General features: G+C 49.7%; 1 protein-coding gene across 1 annotated transcript in view; it reads right to left on the reverse strand.

The window, feature by feature from the left end:
* Positions 1-281: 281 nt before the first annotated feature.
* Positions 282-15,460, reverse strand: part of CTCFL (CCCTC-binding factor like) — a 29,211-nt gene continuing 14,032 nt past the window's right edge. Inside the window, exons 8-10 of the mRNA XM_058686057.1 lie at positions 13,935-14,117; positions 5,571-5,694; positions 282-864 (exon numbers count right to left, since the gene is read on the reverse strand). Of these exons, the coding sequence (XP_058542040.1) occupies positions 710-864; positions 5,571-5,694; positions 13,935-14,117 (462 nt within the window). The 3' untranslated portion in view covers positions 282-709. The remainder of the gene's footprint in view (positions 865-5,570; positions 5,695-13,934; positions 14,118-15,460) is intronic.

Raw genomic sequence — 15,460 nt, forward strand, 5'->3', positions numbered from 1 at the left:
TTAAAACATTAAGATCTCTCTTGTTGAGTTGAGAACGAATTGAAGGTATTATGGTGCCTTTGAATTTTATGGAAAATTCATTTGTATTTTAAAAAACGATATCAAACGAGTTGTTTAGGTTTAAAAACTCATGTTAGGACTATAACGGTGAGGGGAGCCTGGGTGGCTCAATCAGTTAAGCGTCAGACTTCAGCCCAGGTCATGATCTTACGGTTCGTGGGTTCGAGCTCTGTAGCTCGGAGCCTGGAGCCTGCTTTGGATTCTGTGTCTCCCTCTCTCTCTCTCTCTCTCTCTCTCTCTCTCTCAAAAATTAATTAAAACTTAAAAAAAAGAAATGTAATGGTGAAAGTACCCAGCTTTGGCTGTTTGCTGAAGCACGAAATAGTCTAAGTGCTGCAAATACAGTAACTATTATGGCCCCAAATCACGGCCCCTTCATTGCAGGGCCACCTCGGCAGCATCAAGTGAATGAATTCATCGGTTTGAGGTTTTATCCTCCAATTCAAGATTTGGGCCTTTTATAAAACACTTGCAGTGCTTTTTGTGTTTAAATATCCAGTCCAAAAAAACAGGCAAATAATTCTGGGCACTAACCTCACACTTGGGAAAAACCGAGACCGTCCATCGTCATGAACTTGTTTCAAAGAACGTGCCGCAAAGTTCGAACTTGTCGGAGAATGGACTGCTACGAACGCGAACTGGGAAGCTCTCACTTGTCCATCATTTGGAGGATCATTTCACAGCTCATGTCTTCGTCCAGGCCCTTGTTTCCGACCGCGACGCCTCCGTAACAGACTGGAACCGTCTCTCCCAGGTACTGCTTCACGCTCACAGCAGAGACCTCCTTAGTGGCGTCTTTTGGGGCTGGGGGGTGGGGGGGTGGGGGGGAGGCAGAGTTTTGGCAAATTTAAAATAAAGTCCAAAAAATCAGTGCATTTACATTTTGGAAACAGTCCTTTGATTTGTAACATAGCAGCAAACATTTTAGAAAATGATTCTTTCCATTTATAAGACAGAACAAGTAACCTGATGGGACTTATGGGCGTGAAGTCAGGGGTTTCTGAACCTCAGCCCTCTATGCTTTTAGGGCTGGACCAATTCTCCACTGGGGGCCTGTCTTGTGCGTTGTGGTGTTTGGGGGCACACCTGGCCTCTACCCTCTGGAGGCCAGAAGAACGCTCCTCCTCACTTGGGACAACCGGACACGTTTCCGGGCATTGCCATACGTCTGCTGGGAAGCAGAAGAGGCCCCGCTGACAGCCACTGCTGTAGGTTGAGGGCAGATCCTACAGACCCAGATGGTGGCTGAGCCCCTCACCTGTCTCGCCTCAGTGCCTGTGGAACGACACCACCGAAAGGAAGACAGCCAGCAGCTCTCAGGGTACCCGTCCTTACTGCCAAGGAACTCGGGCAGAGTCGGCTGGGTGCACCCTGTGAGCCGCGCCCAGATCCACAACCAGCCCGCCCACCCTCCTGCGGCTTATAGCCAGCCCAACCCTGGGCGCTTAAAAATAGAAATCGCTGTAAATCCGAGGATTTTCATCCCTCTCCCTATTTCCCAAATTACTTCCCAAGAACACCCACGGAGCGGCAAAGAGCCCACGCCTACCGAAGCTTTACCTCCTGTCGGTTCAAGGTCATTTGAAGATGTGTTTGCTTGTGGTTTTTTTGGGGGTGGGGTGGGGAGTGTGGGGAGAGCAAGAAGACGGAGTTCTTACAAACACAAAGGAACTGCCACTTGCAAAGACCTACCCTGAACAGCCAGGTGGCCGACAGCTGACCCACCGGCCCAGGCCCAGCGGAGTAGACGCCAGACCATTATCTGGATAATACAGGTGTGAAACCTTTGATGTGCAAACAAAGTCGTAGTTTTTGCTAACATTAAGCTGGGTTACTCGTTTCAATTCACGCTTTGCTGGGGGTCCAACAGCTGACCATCCACAATATGAGGGGCGCCTGGGGGGCTCCGTTGGTTAAGCCTCCGACTTTGGCTCAGGTCCTGATCTCACGGCTCGTGAGTTCGAGCCCCGCGTCGGGCTCTGTGCTGACGGCTCAGAGCCTGGAACCGGCTTCAGATTCTGGGTGTCCCTCTCTCTCTGCCCCTCCCCCTGCTCGTGCTCTCTTTCTCTCTTTCTCTCTCTCAAAAATAACATTAAAAAAAGTACAAAAAATGTTTTCATACGCGCCACGCGTCAAAGTAAACCCGGGAGGGCCTTCCTGTTTCCGTCCTTCTGGAAGGTGAGTGTGCCAGGCAGGCAGCATTCCCAGGTGCCCCTGGTGCCCAGGTGACCTGCTCCAACTGGTGTTCCTGTTCAAACACCAGCCGGAGCCCCAGCGGGAGGGGGCAGAGATGTGGACCCGCTTTTCACTCCTGTGACTTCACTCTTCGTTTATTTCCCGGCCAGTGTCCAGGAGGCTCGGGGTCAGCGCTGGCAGGGGCAGTCACCCAACCACAGGGGCCTGTGGCCAGCACGGAGGCTGTGACGCTCTAACTCTGCCCCACTGCAAACAGGTCACGGACCACGGGCGACATTTTCAAAAACCTTTAGTCCGTCCCCAATCATTTGATCTTCTAGGGAAGGCTTATTCAGATGAAATTTGGTCAAAGGTTTTTTAAGGACTTGGTTTACTAGATAATGAAAAGAAAATACTGCATTTAGGTATGAAGCGGGAGCCAGTGGGTGCCTAATTAACCGGGAAGTCATACATGTGTATGGACGCCTTAGGGTCCGTCCCAGCGGGAGCAAGGATCCCAGCAGCCTGGCCTCTGCATCTCTACACGGTGGTTGGAAGATCTGAGCTGGGTTTCACCTACTTGTCTTGTCCAGTAAAGGCCTGTGCTCATTTTTCGATCGTAAGTGGGAATGAATGAACCCTGCTCACGCCAGGCCTGGTGTGGACCCGAGGGCCAGGCCCGCCTTGGAGGGGAGCTCAGTGAGGGTGGGAGCGGGCACTAAAGAAGCAGATAAATGTGACGCTGAGCACCAGGTAGGAGTGCGCAGAGGCCCGGGCCCGGGGTGTATGTGAGGCAGGGCGACCTGGTCAAGGGTCAGAGCTGAGATCTTGGGGGTCCGTGGACAAGTTACCAGGAATGCCGGGCAAAAGAGGGTGAGTCTGGCCTGGCTGGGGTGGGGGGACCTGTATGGCTGGCAGCCTGGGAGGGCGGGGAGTGGCTGCCCACACCCAAGGCCCTGTGTTCAGAGCGCTGGTGCACAGAGAAGGGGTTCAGGTGGTGGGCAGCGAGGACGGGGGACAGGTGCTGAGACGGGGTCCCGGACCTGGGGAGACAGGTGGACCCGGTCCACGGCAGCGGGGGAGGCGGCTGCCTGCGTGCCCTGGCTTCCAACACTAGCGTGGATCAGGGCTGCAGGAGAGAACGAGGCTGAGGGTGGGGGCGGGGGCAGCGGTGGGGTGTCAAGACTTCAGTTTTAGACGAACTGAGTTTGAGACAGCAGGGGGGAGATGCTCACGAGGCAGCGGGACATTCGCTCCCAGCCTCCGGAGGCTACGTGGGGGCTGCAGTCCCAGACCACCAGTGACCTGCCACGGGAGAGTCATGTATGCAGGTGTGGACGTGGTACCGAGGTGGACCGAAGGTGAGAAAAACCGTGGGGAGGAGAAGAGGAGAAGGCGAGGTGGCTGGAGAAGCCAGAGAAAATTCCAGAAGGATGGATGCCTGTTGAGCAAGCAAGAGGGGAGAGGGTCAAGAGGGGGACCAGTCGGTGGCCCTATGGCTGCAGGAGGGAGAGGCCAGCGGGACATGGTCACAGGGAGCCCCTGGTGACCCCAGTGGTGTGCTGGGGCCGGAGCCAGATGGAGGGACCCGGGAGGGGAGGGGGCGAGTCCGTGGTGAATGTGATGGGGGTTCTGTGGACCAGGAGGGGTGGGCGTCGTGCGGGGGTTCGTTTCTCCTTAGGCCTCTTGCGTGTGTTCCAGGCAGGCAGGCAGGCAGGAGGAGCTTCTCCAGCAGGAGAGGGAGGGGAAGTGTGGAGTCGGGAGCCGGGACAGGGTCACCGTGGGGCCTCACACCTGGGACAGGAGGGGCGGTGGCGCTCCTCGGGGAAACCACGGAAGGTGGTATTCATGACACCGTCAGTTTTATATCCATGCTGTGACCGTCACTTCCCTTCTGGGTCACCCCCCAAGCACCGCGGGCTGACCTGCCCCTGCTGCTGGAGAAGCCGGGAGCTGGTGGAGGAGGGCTGGAGCTCCGGCCCCCGGTAGGAAGACTCAGGAACACTGAGGAAGGCCTGAGCAGGTTGTAGAGCCCAGGTCAGGATAATTCCAGCCTGGCTGTCCACGTTCCAAGCACGATGCGTAACTGTTTGGTACAAGTATATCTCAAACAGCGCATGGGATATACTCACGCTAAACACGTATTCACCGTTTACCCGAAATTCAAATTCGGCCGGGCCATTCCCTTATTGTACCAGGTGACACTGAGGTAGGGAAAGGGCTGACTGCCATCCGCGGGAACATTCGCTGCTCGAGGATTGGGGCTGGGATCAAAATATAGGGGATTTTAGAATAAGGAGGCCACGCAAACATTTTCCGTTTGTTTTTGCGGGAAGGTCGTGTGGTCTCAGTCTAGGATCTCTCCAGTTCTAGGATCCTCATGAAAGGAATAGAGGACGTAAACGGAACGCCTGCACGGAGCAATAGGTCTGTCCCCTCGTGGAGCAGAACATCTTAGAGGGCAGGCTGGACTCAGGCCCATTTTGCTCTAACCTGGGAACCCACGTCGGCTCCCGGAGGCCAGACGATAAAGACTGTGATGCCCAGAGCGATCCCCCAAAAACATACGTCCATATCCTAACTCCTGAAAGCTGTGAATGTAACCTTATGTCTTTGAAGATACGATGAAGTTAAGGGTCTCAAGAACAGATCATCCTGGCTTTCAGACAGGCTCTACATCCGGTGACAAGTGTCCTTAGAAAGACAACGAGAGACAGAAGAGGGAGGAAAGCCGTGCAAAGACACAGGCAGAGACTGGAGGGATGTGGCCATGGGCCGAGAGACCCTGGGAGCCACCAGAAGCTGGGAGAGGCAGGAGGGCATCGCTCCAGAACCTTCAGGAGGAAGACAACCTTTTCCGACACCTTGAGTTGGGACTTCTGGGCCCCAGAGCTAGGAGACAGTGAGCCTGTGATGCTCTGAGACACTCAGCGCGTGGCCATTTGCTGTAGCAGCCCCAGGACACCCACATGGCGTCCCAGAAGTTCCGCCAGGCAGAGGTGACAGGCCACCGGCTTCCAGAGGAGGGCGGCCTTCAGCTTCGCTAGACTGTCTGCCAGGAACCCCGGTGACGAGAGCCGTGGACGCCTCCTGGGGCTCTCTGCACCTGCACGAGTAATCGCTTCCACTTTGCCAATGACGCAGAGGGGGCAAACTGAAGTTCAACACCTGCCCGAGGTGGCAGGGAGCGGCAACAGGGCTGGGCCCAGGACCTTTCGGGGACAGGCACTTAGGGCTTCTGGGTGAATCCCCTGCACGGGACCACTCAGCACCCGGGAAGCGATAACAAGGAGATCACTCTCAAATTAAAACCCAGTTTGTTTAAAATGAGTTACCGTCTTCCTTTCCCGCCTCTTTCAGGACGGCCAGCTTTCTCCTCTTCACTCTTCTCACTTTGCCCGAGGCGGCCGGCTTTCCCTGGCCCGAGTCACACTTCGCGGAATGTCTCCGCATATTATTCTGTCGGCGAGATGATACAGAGCACATGGGAGTCAGCATCACCGACGGAATGTCATTTCAAATTCCACGGTTAGAGACCCGGGTACGGAAAAATGGGGCAACATGTACCTGGTATATTCTTGCACAATAAAAGGTGGCTTTTAGGGGCCCCTGGGCGGCTCAGTCAGTTGAGCGTCCGACTTCGTCTCAGGTCAGGATCTCACAGTTCCTGAGTTCGAGCCCTGTGTCGGGCTCTGTGCCGACAGCTCCAAGCCTGGAGCCCGCTTCGGAGTCTGCGTCTCCCTCTCTCTCTGCCCCTCCCCTGCTCACGCTCTATCTCTCTCTCAAAAATAAATAAGCATTAAAAAATTTTTTTTAATAAAATAAAAGGGGACCCCTCTGTTGTGTTTAGGTCTAGCCAAATTTTTTTTTATCATAGAGGCCAATGAGAAGACAAAATTTGTTCTTCTAGAATGTGTCCCCTGTCCAAAGTGAGGTTTGATGTGGAGCCAGAAATTCAATAGATTGTCAATTTTCAGAAAATATGTAACATATCACGTATATTTTACTGGCCTGCCAGCTCCTCTCCTGATCTACCATGCATGGGGTTATTTTTTTAATGTTTGTTTATTTTGAAAGAGGAGGGAGGGAGTGCCCAAGCAGGGGAGGAGCAGAGAGGGAGAGAGAGAGAGAATCCCAATGTGTGCTCTGAGCACACAGCCTGACTTGGGGTTCGATCTCACAAACTGCGAGATCACGACCTGAGCCGAAATCGAGAGTCGAACACTTAACCGACGGAATCACATGGTCACTTGCCCCCACAAGGGGTAACTGAATGTATATACAACACTCAGAACTAAAAGGGAAGTCAGAGATTTCTCGGTCAAGACTATTCCCCAATGTATTCTTACATGCGAACACTTAGGATGCTTTAAATAAGCTAGAAATTTTTCGTTTGGAAAGTTCATATGCTAAGGTAAGATACTGCTGACGTGCCATTCAATTTGCTGATTATATAAAACCTCCCCCCTAATTTCCACTGCAGCTTCAGTGGGTGCCCTACTGGACCGTCCTGGTTTATGGGCAGAAGGGGAAGGATTCACGTGTAAGGAGAAGGGGGATGTTACAGGTCATTTAAACTGGTTCCATTGCGGGTGGGAAAACAATGACCCAAGGGTTCAATCCAGCTGGTCAACTGGATTTTGTAAAGCAAGTTTTCTAGAAGACTGCCATGTCTATTCATTTATGAATCGTCCGTCTATAGCTGTTTTGGGGGCTCCAACAGACTTGAGCAGTTGGGCCAGAAAATGGTCTGCGAAGCTGAAAATATTACTCCTGGCCCCATACAGAAGAACGCTGTCCAGTCCCTGGGTTTATATGATGACTGTGCACAAACTAAGCCTTCGGGGGCCACAGATTCGAGACTATGACGACAACAATGGCCCCTTCCCCAGCCAAGCACACACATACACGTGCACACACATATAGGTACACACACACACCATCTTCCTCCAAATTCATGAGGCTCCTGGCTAATGACTCCGGGCGTCGGTTTTGGATTAATAAGCAAAAACACATCTAGCCTTTAAACAGTAAATGGGCTAAGATTTTAAGGAGACCGATATGACATTTAGATTAGTTGCGACTCAGAGGGCAGAGCGATAGGACAGACATGTGTCAGAGGAATGTTTCTCAAGAGAGGAGGGAGTGAGCATTCAGAATCCAGGGCACGGGTCCTTTACTGGGGAGGCAGGGGGCCTTGCCCTATGGCATTCAGGCACGGAGATACACTTGACTGTTGCGTGTTAAGGAATGGAAGTTTGCGAGTGATTTACTTTCTAGAAATTAAATTGAATTCAAATGTGCCGAGAGGCACTTACTTATTTTTAAAGACTTCATATTTTAAAGCAGATTTAGGTTCATGGCGTGTCTGGGAGGGAGGTCAGAGATTTCCCTTATACCCCTGCCCCCACCGGCACAGCCTCCCTCCCATTATCAGCACCCCCACCAGAACCGGGGGTACATTTGTAACAACTGGAATCATAGCGCATACCCTTTCCAGATTGGCTTCGTTCACTTAGTGATACGCGCTTAAGGTTCCTCCCTGTCTTCATGGCTGCATGGCTTGATGGCTCATTTCTTCTCAGCCCTGGATAACACTCCATCGTCTGGATGGACCACAGTTCACATATCCATCACCTACCGGAAGGCGTCGTGGCTGCTTCCGACTTTTGCCAGTTAGGAATAAGGCTGCTACGAACACCCATGTGTGGGTTTTTGCGTAGATTTACGTTTTCTACTCCTTCGGGTGAACAGGAGTGTGAGTGCTGGACCGTATGGTAAGACTACGTTTGGTTTTGTAAGAAACCATCAAACTCTTCCCAAGAGGCCGTGCCACGTCCCATTCCCACCAGCAACGAATGAGAGCTTGTGGTGTTCACATCCTCGCCGACATCTGGGGTCGTCAGGGTTCCTGATTTGGGCCATTTTGATAGGTACGTGGTGGGGTCTCGTTCTAACTACATTTCCCTGATGACGTACGACGCAGAGCATCTTTTCACGGGCTTATCTGCCAACCGGTGTGTCTTCTCGGGTGAGGGGTCTGTATGTAACAACGTCCTCGGCCCATTTGTTAACCGGGGTGTCTGTTTCCTTAGGATTTTAAGTTTTAAGAGCTCTTTGTGTATTCTGGACGACAGTCCTTCATCAGAGGTGACTTTGGCATATATCTTCTCCCTGTCTGTGGTGTGTCTTCTCCAATCAGAAATTGTTCAGTTTATTTTATTTTTAATTTTTTCAACTTTTTTTATTACTGAGAGACAGAGAGAGACAGAGCATGAGTGGAGCAGAGAGAGGAGGAGACACAAAATCCGAAGCAGGCTCCAGGTTCCGAGCTGTCAGCACAGAGCCCGACGCGGGGCTCGAACTCACAAACCACGAGATCATGACCCAAGGCGAACTCGGACGCCCAACCGACTGAGCCACCCAGGTGCCCCAGAAATTGTTCATTTTAGTGAAGGCCAGCTCATCCATGATTTCTGTCATGGAGGGTGCCTTTGGTATTGTCTGTGAAAAGTCGCTACCACATCCAGGGTCATCTAGATTTTCTCTTATGTTACCCTCAGGAGTTTTATAGTCTTGCATTTTACATTTAGGTCTGTGACCCATTTTTTCTTTTTTTTTTTTTTTTTTTTTTTAAAGATTTTTTTTTTCAACGTTTTTTATTTATTTTTGGGACAGAGAGAGACAGAGCATGAACGGGGGAGGGGCAGAGAGAGAGGGAGACACAGAATCGGAAACAGGCTCCAGGCTCCGAGCCATCAGCCCAGAGCCTGACGCGGGGCTCGAACTCACGGACCGCGAGATCGTGACCTGGCTGAAGTCGGACGCTTAACCGACTGCGCCACCCAGGCGCCCCTGTGACCCATTTTTTCAAATGTTTATTTATTTTGAGGTGGGGGAGAGACAGAATCCCAAGCGGGCTCCATGGTGACGGTACAGAGCACGACACAGGGCTCGAACTCACAAACCGTGAGATCATGACTTGAGCTGAAGCCAAGAATCGTGCTTAACTGACTGAGCCGCCCTGGCGCCCTGGTCTGTGACCGTTTTGAACTAATGTTTGTGAAAGGCATAAGGTTTCGGTCTAGGTTTTTGTTTTTTTTTCCATGTGGATTCAAGTTCCTCTAGTACGTTGGCTGAAAAGGCGGTATTTTCTCCATCGCATCACCTTTGCTCCTTTGTCAGAGATCGGCAGACTGTGTTCACGGGGTCTGTCTGGGCTCTCTGCTCCATCCATGTGTCTGTTCTTTCACTAACACACCCTGCTGTGATTACTCTAGCTTTATTACTATTATTTTTTTAACGTCTGTTCATCTTTGAGAGATAGAGAGAGACAGAGCATGAGCGGGGAAGGGGCAGAGAGAGGGAGACACAGAATCCGAAACAGGCTCCAGGCTCGGAGCTGCCTGCACAGAGCCCGACGCGGGGCTCGAACTCACGGACCGCGAGATCATGACCTGAGCCGAAGTTGGATGCTCAACCGACTGAGCCACCCAGGTGCCCCATTACTCTAGCTTTATAGCGAGTCTTGAAGGCGGGCAGAGTCCTTCAACTTCGTTCTCTAGCTTCAATATCATGTTGGCTGTTCTGGGTTTTCTGCCTCTCCACCTCAGCTCTAAAATCGTCGTCATTACTGATAAAATAATGTGCTGAGATCCGGACAGGAATTGCATTGAATCTATAGATCAAGTTATGAAGAAATGACATCTTGACATTATTGTTTTCTTATCCATGAACATGGACTACTTTTCCCTTTTTTCAGATTTTCCTCGATTTCATTCATCAGAGCGCTTTTCATTTCCCTTAGAGCATTTCTTCTTGGTTCTTTCGTGGGATTTCCATCTCTGCTCACGTTGTTCGTCTGTTCTTGCAAACTGTCTACTTTTTCTGTCCTCGCCCCCAGCATGTTAATCAGGGTTGTTTTAAATTCCTGGTCTGACGATGCTAACATCCCTGCCGTGCCTGGTTTGGCTGTTCTGTCTCTCCAAATTGTGATTTTTGCCTTTCGGTATGCCTTGTAACATTTTCCTGATATCTGGACGTGATGTCCTGGGTGGAAGGAACTGCCTTAAATTGCGCTTCAGTAGTGTGGGGGTGAGGCAGGTGTCTGTAGCCTGTGACAGGGTCTCTCAGTATTTCAGGGAGCCATGCCTCTGGGCTGTGACCCTCACAAGTGTTTCTCAGTTTTATTCTCCAACTCAGGTGGGACAGGATGGCTCTTGGGGCTGGAGTTGGGGGTTTCCCTTCCACCAGGTCTGTTACGCTCTGATGATATCCCAGCAGGTTAGACTGCAGTTAACTGGTTTCCCTGGAGGGAGACCTTGTGAAGGAGAACGGAGTGGTCTGGGGTATTTCGGAACGGTTGCTCCCCGCTCCCCTGCTGGAAGGAAGCAGAAGGGGATTCCTTTTCAGACATTCAGTGTGGGAATCTGGTCGAACTCGTGGTGGTAAAATGCACAGCGTCGCGGGGGCCTCTAGGACTGGATCTGTAGCTTTTAATCTCCGACTCATCCACCTGAGTCCCCAGAGCAAGTCCCCAGTCACCGTTCCAGTTCCCCACCACCCCCCGCCCCTGCCCCCGGTGCTGGTTCCCATGGAGGCTGCTGCTGGGGAGTCTCTGCTCTGTGTTCACCCGTCTCCAACCCTGAGGCAGAGATTTGTCCTGTGCCCTCCCCTCCCCTGCAGATCCCGGAAGAGTTGATTTTTCAAACTATTCGGGTTTTTACTTCTTGGGACAAAGCAGCAACTTCCAAGTGGAACCATCAATGGGAAATTTTTATTTTTTAAACATCTTTACTAAGATATAATTCATATATCAACTCATCCATTTGAATTGTGTAACGCAGAGGAGCCTGGGTGGCTCAGTCGGTTGAGCGTTCAACTCTTAGGTTTGGCTCAGGTCATGACCTCACGGTTCATGGGACTGAGCCCCATGTCGGGTTCTGCACTGACAGCACGGAGCCTGCTTGGGACTCTCTCTCTCTCTCTCTCTCTCTCTCTCTCTGCCCCTCCCCTGCTCCTGCGTGCTCTCTTTCTCAAAATATAGAAACAAAACTTAAAAAATAATAAATGGTATAGTTCAGCAGTTTTTAGTTTATTCTTAGAGTTGTAAAGCCATCCCCACAATCAATTTTAGAACATTTCAAAAAGAAACCCTGTACTCTCAGGAGTCACTCTCTGTGCTCCCCACCCCCCGAGATCTCTGGCCACCACTCAGCTACTTTCTGTCTCCATGAATTTGCCTATTCTGGACATTTCATAGACATGGAATCCTCTAATACGTGATCTTCTGGGTCTGGCTTTTTTCAAGGCTCACCCATGTTGCAGCACGATATATCTGTACATCACTCCTTTTAATGGCTGAGGAATATTCCATCGTATGGTTATAAAACATTTTATCTGTTCACCACTTGATGTCCATTCGGGTAGTTTCCGCTTTCGGGGGCTGCCATGAATATTTGTGTACGAGTTTTTGTGCGGTCCTGTGTTTTCAGTTCTTTTGAGTATATGCCTTGGGTGAAGTATGTTTTAACTGTTTGGAACACTGCCAGACTACCTTCCAAGGTGGCTTCGCCATTTTCTTTTCTTAAAGTTTATTTCTTTTTGACAGAGAGAGACAGAGAGACAGAGAGACAGAGCATGAGTGGGGGAGGGGCAGAGCAAGAGAGGGACACAGAATCCAAAGCAGGCTCCAGGCTCCGAGCGGTCACCACGGAGCCCGACACGGGGCTCGAACTCACGGACCGCGAGATCGTGACCTGAGCCGAAGTCGGACGCTCCACCGACTGAGGCCCCCAGGTGCCCCAACGGCCTCACCTACTTCAAATGCCACCAGCAACGGAGGAGGGCTGCAATTCTTACCATATTTCAAACTTTTGTTGTTATTATTATATTTGTTACGGTGATCAGTGATCAGCTATCACAATTTGCCGAAAGCTCTGGTGGTTAGCATTTGTTAGCAGTCAAGTATTTTTAAATTACGATATATGCTTTTTTTAAGGCATGTTGTTATTGGACACTTAATGGACTACAGCACAGCATAATCGTAGCTTTCATATGCCCCAGGAAACCAAACCATTCTTTTGACTCACTTTATTGTGACGTTTGCTTTACTGCAATATCTCAATATCTCAATCTGCAATATCTCCGAGGGATGTCTGTATTCTAGATCCAACTTCCCGTGCGCTCTCTTGAATGCAAGAAAAGCTTTCAAGACTTCTGACTGTTTGCTCTGAGGAATTCTATGAGGCCGACTCAACCCCTTCTCTGTTTTCTTATTCTTCCCACCAAAAGGCAGGATCTTTCCAATGTTGACTCTTGACAATGCTAAGTCTGTATGAATGCTGTTTTCGGACTATTGTCACAACTTGTATTTGAAATTTTGAACTACGAGTATTAACACTCTGGAATTACCCCACTACACTACCCAGAAAAACACAAAGAGAAAAGATATAAAGCTTTCCCCATAAAAACAGTCAACTTCAGATAATTCAGAACTTCTATGAAGTGAGCCTGGAGCATATACACTGTCTAGAGATCTGGCTCATCATCTGTGGTATTTTTTTCAATGTCCACGAATTCTCTGACACTCTTTCTTTCAAAGGGAACTTCATCCCCCACCTCTCGGGTGTGGGCTGGACCTAGTGATTTGCTTCTTTTTTAAAGTTTTTAATGTTTATTTCTTTATTTTGAGAGAAAGAGAGAGATCGAGAGCGTGCACAAGCTGGGGAGGGGCAGAAAAGAGAGAGAGAAAATCCCAACCAGACTCCACACCATCAGTGCAGAGCCCGCTGCGGGGCTCGAACTCCCGAACCGCAAACCACGAGATCGTGACCTGAGCCAGTCGGTCGCTTAACCGACTGAGACACCAGGGCACCCCTAGTGATCCGCCTCTTATGAACAGAGGTAATGGGTCACTTTAAAAAGTAGGTGACAAGAGTCACAGTGGCCTCCCCCTTGCTCTCTCTCGCTTACTCTGGGTCATGAGACCCCTTGAGCAGCCCAACGGAATGGTCCACGTGGTGAGGAACTGAAGACCCTTGCCCACAGCCACGGGAGGGCGCCATCTTGGGAGTGGACCTCCTGATGACATCCTGACCGTAACCTCCTGAGAGACGATGAAGCAGACCCACCCAGCCGAGCCCCTCCCAAATTCCTGACCCACTGAAAGTGTGAGGAAATAAATGTTGTTTTAAGCCACTAAGTTTCGAAACGATTTGTCATATGGCAACAGATCACTCACACAACACCTAAAGAGAATAACGTCGAAGAGTAAACGCATTTCTTAGCAGAGTACCAACAGTACTATTTGAAGAACATCTCTGAGACATTTCGAAAATTGCATTCTCTCTGGGAAACAGCCTAAATCTAATTCACAGGAACAATGTTAAAATGTTACATTTAAGAGCAGTGGTTCTTGCGGACTCCAGGGAGTATGAGAATTCTCTAAACCCATTTGCGAGGTTTTGTTTGTAGAGCCGTCTTTTTTCATGGAAAGGGGAGACCACACTTTCATACGATTTGCAAGAGCTTTGTGACTCCAAAAAAACGAATAACCACTTCCCCAAGGCCAGGCAGATGCCGTCTTAAGCCCTGGCAAGTTTCTATAATTGGGTTTAAACTCCCTGAGTGTGTCAGAGCCTGTGAAACAGAGGAATCTTTGCAAGAAGTAAGGTTTACTGTGAGTTAAGTGAGCTTACCCAGCGGGAGAAGCTTTTGCTACACTTGGGGCATTGGTAAACAGTCGGGATGAAGTCTGCATCATGGTATTTCCTGAAGTGCACATTTAGAAGTTGCTTCTGTCGGAAACATTTATTGCACGAGACGCAGGTAAATGGTTTCTCTCCGGTGTGGGTACGTATGTGAACGGTCATATGGCGTTCCTAGGAGAGAAGGGGAGGGAAATGAGAGGTTTAATATTTACAGGGATTTTGTTTTTAGTCCTTGACGTTATTTCTTATACACCTTTTTCCCTCCCTAAGGATGAACGCGTGATTACGAAAAATGATGGCACACACAATGTCAATGCGGTTAGTGATGCGGGCAGCACGGTCTGGCTATCTAGGAAACAAACCTGTCCACCATCAGGCCACTGATGAGGGCCTCGTGGGTCCCACAGCCTCTCAGGGAATGTGGTAGAACATTCCTTCGGGAGGGAAACGATAATCATTTGTCCCTCCAAGAGGCCTCATGGACTAGCAGCCCTTCTTCTAGAACTATCTGCAATGACCTGAGTTTACAAAGGGCAGAAGGAACCTGCAAACTCAAAATCTAACATCAGAGTTTCAATTCCATGGCTATTTGGCGTTGGAAGTACATTACGCCTCTTAACTTCCTGATAAATATTACGACAAACCTTAATATCCATTTAAAAGCATAAAGCTGATAATAACTGTTCTTAGCAAAGAAATAATCAGGAATTTTAACTAAGATTGACACAAGTAAATAACCTGGAGAAGCCGGGACACCTGGATGGCTCAGTCGGTTAAGCATCTGACTCTTGGTTTCCGCTCAGGTCATGATGACACCGTTCGTGAGTTCAAGCCCCGTGTCAGGCTCTGCACTTAGTGTGGATCCTGCTTGGGATTCTCTCTCTCCCTCTCTCTCTGCCCCTCCACTGTTCTCTCTCTTTCTCTCTCTCTCTCTCAAATAAATAAGCTTTAAAAAATTTTGGAGAAGCATGACAAAAATATGTATAAAGTCAAGTGAAAGTACCCATTTTATTTGTTTTATTTAAAATGCTATGACCATGCAGAGGAAACACACACCCACTTGTATGTTCCTGTTCATAACCAAACTATATTTCTACAAGGTTTTCTCTTGGGGGTGCTCTCTTCCCACACATCTTGCCTCCACCCCCCTTCCAGGACAGTGTGGCCCTGGTGGGACCTTGACTTTCAACATGGGACTGAGCGCTGCTGTCCTGGGAGGGAGGGTGAGAGGAAAGACGTGTGGGGAAGAGGGTCCATTACATGAAAATCCACTGATCTTATACTTTGAGTGAATTTTCTATCTATGCATGATTTTCTAAAATAACAGACTGGTCATTTGGAAAAGTATCAGTTTACCGAGTTATGGAGGGCTTCTAAACGTTGTCACACTTCACTCCACTACATAAAAAAATGCTTTCTTAAAATCACTCCCATCTCATTAGAGAAGTCTTCAAGTGTCAGAAAGCTTGTCAAGCTCATGGTGGTGGATGTACAGATTTCTAATTGTAATTTCC

The sequence above is a fragment of the Neofelis nebulosa genome, chromosome 9 (genome assembly GCF_028018385.1).
Source record: "Neofelis nebulosa isolate mNeoNeb1 chromosome 9, mNeoNeb1.pri, whole genome shotgun sequence".
Taxonomy (NCBI): domain Eukaryota; kingdom Metazoa; phylum Chordata; class Mammalia; order Carnivora; family Felidae; genus Neofelis; species Neofelis nebulosa.